Source organism: Octodon degus, unplaced genomic scaffold (assembly GCF_000260255.1).
Source record: "Octodon degus isolate 3935 unplaced genomic scaffold, OctDeg1.0 scaffold00002, whole genome shotgun sequence".
NCBI classification, from domain to species: Eukaryota; Metazoa; Chordata; class Mammalia; order Rodentia; family Octodontidae; genus Octodon; species Octodon degus.
The window spans coordinates 25850134-25855742 of NW_004524578.1; the positions used below are offsets into that span (position 1 = coordinate 25850134).

Sequence of the window (5609 nt, forward strand, 5' to 3'; positions counted from 1 at the left end):
GGCATGTGGTGCTGGGGGATTGAACCGCAGTCCCTGATGCCTTGCCAAGCTTGTTCTAAGTAGGTGCTTTAGACCACTGAGCCATCTCTCCAGCCCCTTGCACCAATTTTTAAACTACTGAAACAACACTATAATATCTCCTTTAAAAAACATCTGACTAATAAGGCTAAATATTTATTGGCCATTTGTATGTCTTCTTTTCTGCATTCAGTTGTTTCTGGCTTGGATTTTATTGGGGTATTAATCTAGTTAGGCTTAATTTTTAGATATTCCCACAGCATAACACTATACAGCTAGCTTCCTTGATTGCTTTATTCAAGGTCTTCCTGAGCCCAACAAAGTGCCAGCTAAATTCTATGTATTGGAGACAAAGTGGTGAATGAAAGCTAAGGTCTCTGGCCTTTCTGAACTTATAGTCTAGTGCGTGAGCATGTTAAAAAAAAAAAAAAAAAAGACAATTCTTTATCTTATTGTAAACGAATGCTATAAAGAAAAACACATGTGTGACCAGACATAATGTCCCCACTACTCAAGAGGCTAAGACAGGAAGATTACCAAGTTTGATGCCAGTCTGGGGAACTTAGCAAGACCCTGTCTCAAAATAAAAGATAAAAAGGGATAGAAATGTAGCTCAGTAGAAGAGTACTTGCAAAGCATATGTGAAGCCCTAGTTTCAAACCTTAATATCAGGAAAAAAAAAAAAAAAAGAGAGACAGAGACAGGGTTGGGAGGGGAACCACAGACAGACACAGACAGAGAAAGCAAGCAATGAGAAGCCATAATCTACTCTAAAAGCCCCTGAAAACTTCAGGGTTTTACTACCAGATGAATAAATCTACACCTCTCATCTTAAACAACAGAGTTCTTCACTTTTCTACTGTAAATAAAAATCAGTTACTGATTTAAAAAAAAATCAGTTACTGGCTAATTTTTAAGAAATGTACCTATGATCAAAACAATAAAACTTTGAGTTTTTATTTATTTATTTGCAGTACCAGGGATTGAACTCCGGACCCTCCGCTTGCCAGGCAAGTGCTCATAACTTTGAGTTTTTAAAATGGTAACTATTAAGGTAAACTCCTCTTACCTAACATCAATGTCTAGATTTTCTTGTCTGGACTGTTTTATACCCTCAAGAATGGATTCCACATAGGTCTTTTTAGTCATTCCTGGTGAAAAAAAAAGGAAACATGTCACGAGACCATCAATTATTTTATCGTTCTGTCCTCCAACATTAGTATATATGAAGCCCTAAATAAACACTTTTTTACTTTATGTGACAGGGCATGATTCAAGATGAATAAAAGCATGACCCTGATGGATACATTTTAGTAAATGAAACTGTACTTTTAATACAATAGAAAAAAGGAAACTTTACAAAAATCACAGAACACAAATACATTTAAAAGTTATTCTTAATTCAATAGATATGAAATTCTTTTCACAAACTGCTATAAAAATTTTATATGCTCATTCCAACAAAACATGAACCACCATAAATCCTTGGCTAAGTCTTGTCCTTTAAAAGAATAAGACAGATTTTCTCTGTTACTAGATGTTTGTTTATTTATTGGCCTGGGAAAAAACAATCTTGCTGTGGGTTCCTTTCCTGTCAACCCTGCCAAGGCCATTTCTCACCCAGAGGATCAGAGCTCTTCTTCCAAGTTCAAGAGTGTGAGCCCTCTTCTGGCAGGCTCTGTAAGGGTGATCTCCAGAACTGCCTCCTCTAACATGCCCTCAACTCTGACTATAATATGCTGACTTGGGATGGAAAACCTCTAGTAAAACACAGAAAATTATAAAGTGAAACAAAAATAACCTGCAATCTCTCACCCATAGGGAACCATATGGGTGGTTTTATGTATACATATATACATTTTTAATAGATGAGAAGGCTACTAGATATATATGGACCTGTTCAGTAATTCAGCTGATGCAGGGACTATTTCTACATGCCATGAAAGTGTCTTTGCAAGTATTTTTAATAGTTGCAGAATATCCCATTAGCCTTTCCTTAACTACTCCCCGACTGTTGCATACCCTTGTGAATCTATTTGAAAAGAAATATGGCTTTACTAATTGGCAGGTTTCTTGTCTTTTGCTATCCTCACCAGCATAATTTGGAACTGATTTTGCAGTTCAAAAATGCAAGGTAATAATCTTTTCATTGTCTTATTTCAACAGTTACTATAGTAGTTTCAAAATATTAGCCTTCCCCTCAGTGATCAGTGATTAGTAGGTTACACACAGTAGGGTTCAATATGATCTAGGTCTCTTCAGGTCAGTAGGGACCTGGTGATCCTTCATGGTATCTTCTCACAAGGCTCATATGGAAGGATAAGCCTATGAAATTATTCCAGATAGAAAGCAGATCTGCTCATGTCCATCCAGACAGTGTACAGCTTGTTCCTGTCCTAATAAACTACCAGTCCCCAAAGACTGAGCGACAAATAACCTACACTTTAGTTATAATAAAATATGATTCTTCACCATCTCCCCAGCAATGTCACACAAGTGCTCTTGATTTAGGTCAGCCTCTGTTTCAGACAATGCAACTATCTATATGGAGCAAGTGTCCTTTTCTCAAAGTGACAAAAACTAAACAAAGAAAAAAGAAAATTTTACAGGCCCTTTCGCCCATTAAATAGATAATATCTGACCAGATTTTCTACATTTTGCTGAAGAACTCACTTGTTACCAATGCACATCATCAAATATATACCATAGGATTTTTCTGCGAACTAGGAGTCTCCATGAAAGGAGAGAACCACACAATTGTATAAAGTTAGTGCTTCATATTCCCAACTGACAAACACATACAAGATCCAAGCACACAAAGAAAGGAACAGCAATCCACTAAAAAGTACTTAGATTCTACCGGTAGCGTTTTCTTTTCTGGGTGTGCTCCTCAGTTCCAGGTACTTGACCCCATCATCAGCAAATTCTTTAATGACATCTTTTGTGACCTGAAAATAGAGGCAATGGTCATAACACTGATAATATCTGAGTAAGGATCCCAATGAAAATGGCAAGTATTGCAACTTCATAAAAAATTTTGATTTTTAAGTAATGTTGCGAGTCTCCCATGGGGATAGAGTACCCACTTCGTCACAGCCCTGATGGAGCTATGACAGAGCTGCAACACTCCCAAGCAACTCTCATCACCTCTCTTATTTCCATTTTAATTCAAATCTGCATATCAACTATATCTCCTTGCCTCCACCTTTTTTTTTTTTTTTTTTTGTATTTTAGGGAAGGGTTTACGGGGTGTCCAGGGTCTTGCTACTACTAAATCAGACTCTAGTGATCTACCTGTTTACAACCTCCTAAGAGCTGGGATTATAGGTGTGTACCACCACGCCCAGTCTCAATTGCCCTGGGGGCGGGGCCAGCACAGCAGGCCTGGGGATTGAATCCCTGGCCCCTGAACTTGCTTGTAGGTGCTTTAATCCACTGAGTTATTTTTGCCTCCATCTTTTAATCTTTTTTTTTTTTTTTTTTCAGAAGCGAGGATTGAACTCAGGCCCTTGCACTTGCCAGGGAAGCGCTTATTTTACTGAGTCCTCTCCCTGGCCCCTTAATCTTATGTTTTTAAAGTTGGGTTTTATTTCTTTTTATTTTAAAATATTTTTAGAAATTTACTAGTACCCTATCCTTTTAATCTTCATTTCCTAGTGTTCCCACAGCAAACTGATAAAACAAGATATGAGGCAAAACCAGCCCCTTTCTAATTAGTATTTTGAGAAGAGGGTCTCGCTAATTCACTAAGTTACCTAGGTTGGTTCGAACTTGGAATCCTCCTGCCTCAGTCTCAAGCACTGGAATAACAGGTGTGCTCTACCACACCCAGCTTAGTTGGAGCCAGTTATGTACATGATGCTAGGAAATGTAGAAGCCAAAATGATCTGATGTTGCTGATGCAATGAGGAGGCATTACTGACATGCTATGCAAAGTCATGGCTTAAGGTTTTTGTTCAAGTTACTTAGGCAGAGTTGTATTTTTCAACAAATCATGGCAATGTTAAATTTTCTCCTAAAAAATTCAGTATCAATACTTGTAGGCATCAAAAAAACAAAACAAACTAACAAAAAAACCCCAAAAACCTCTTAGGCAAAGAAAATGAATAATATATAAGAATAAAACTAGATTTAATATAGTACAACTTCAACAATCTAAAAACTTTCTGAAGGCAGGCTTCCCTTTTCCATCAGCAATCACCAAGAAATAGCAAATTCAATGAAAGAAAAGCCAAGATTGAGGATAATGTGACACCTGCCCTCATTAGTCCTCCAACTGGTATTCTAATCTTAATCTGTCTTGCCTATATGCACATAAGCATGAAAGTTCAGGGCCCTAACAGGAACAAGGGCTAGCTGGTTGTGCAGAGTGCCTAACAAGGTGTCATTCCCTTGACAAATTATTAGCAATCTGAGAAAACTCCATCTTGCTGCCACTACCACAGTGTGGGCATTATCTTTGCAGGCTAAGAAACTTGGACCTTGTCACTGCTTCAGAACTGAACAGACCCAGAGAGATCAACTCAGTCAATCCCAGCACATGTGAAACTACCACAGCAACCTGTTTGAGAATGAGCACTGGGCAGAGTGAGAGTCTGAGATGGCAAGCTTTTCCAAGTCACTAAAGTGGTCATATCTGTTGCCAAAGGCCCTGTCTTCTGAAACCACATGATCAATGAAAAGGCTTGCTACAAGGTATGGAACAAGAGCACAGAGAGAAAGCTTTAGCTGAGCCACAGTGAAGCCTGCGGAATCATTTCTAATCTATATCCAAGAACCTTCCCTTGAGTGCACATTAGTGTCTGCCAGCTATAGTTCCTTTGTGTCCCATATAATAGATTCTGAGGGCAACTCTTGGCTCTCTGGGCCTTCCTCTCTTACACTTCAAACCTTTTAAAGACTGAGTGCCCAAAATGCAACCCCTTATTTATCACAAAGTGCCAACACTGCAATTAAACCTGAACGCATGCTACCGAGGCAATGCTAGGGCAACTTGGCTTACATGCTGACAGAGAAGGCCCTGTGTACTCACTGCAGCACAACAGCCATAGGTTCACCACCACTGCTCTCGACTGATATTACCTATTTCCACTTCTTTCTCCAGATAGATTACACCACAATTAGGTAATACCTGGATAGGAAGGTGCAGAGGCTTTGGAACCAGACAATCTGTCTATCACACTTACTGTATGGGTGGGGATGCTAGGAATTGAACCAAGAACCTTGTGTGTGCACTACTACTAAGCTACATCCCCACTTACCCTGGGGTATATATGTGGTCCTGGGGATTAAATTTATGCTTTTACACTGAATTCCTCAGATCTTCAATCCTCTTTTACTTTTTTGTTTTGAGACACGGTCTTGTTAAATTGGCCAGATTAGCCTAGCATTCATAATCCTCTTGCCTTGGCCTACTGAGTAGCTGGAATTACAGGAATGAACTACCACCCCTGGCCACGTAACCTCTTTAAATCTGTTTTGCCATTTGCAAAAAGGGAACAATAAAAATACCTACTTCCCAGAGTAGTGCTAATTGGAGTGTTCAGCATATGTGACAGCAAATATATATATAATTTTTTTTTTTTTTTTTT

The 5609-nt window shown here is 38.8% G+C and overlaps 1 protein-coding gene across 2 annotated transcripts in view; it reads right to left on the minus strand.

Annotated features, from left to right (window-relative positions):
- Positions 1–5609, minus strand: part of Adal (adenosine deaminase like) — a 27412-nt gene that overhangs the window by 11735 nt on the left and 10068 nt on the right. For both annotated transcript variants that reach the window (XM_023711120.1, XM_004623362.2), the window contains exons 5-6: positions 2879–2966; positions 1088–1169 (exon numbers count right to left, since the gene is read on the minus strand). In XM_023711120.1, coding sequence (XP_023566888.1) covers positions 1088–1169; positions 2879–2966 — 170 coding nt within the window. The remainder of the gene's footprint in view (positions 1–1087; positions 1170–2878; positions 2967–5609) is intronic.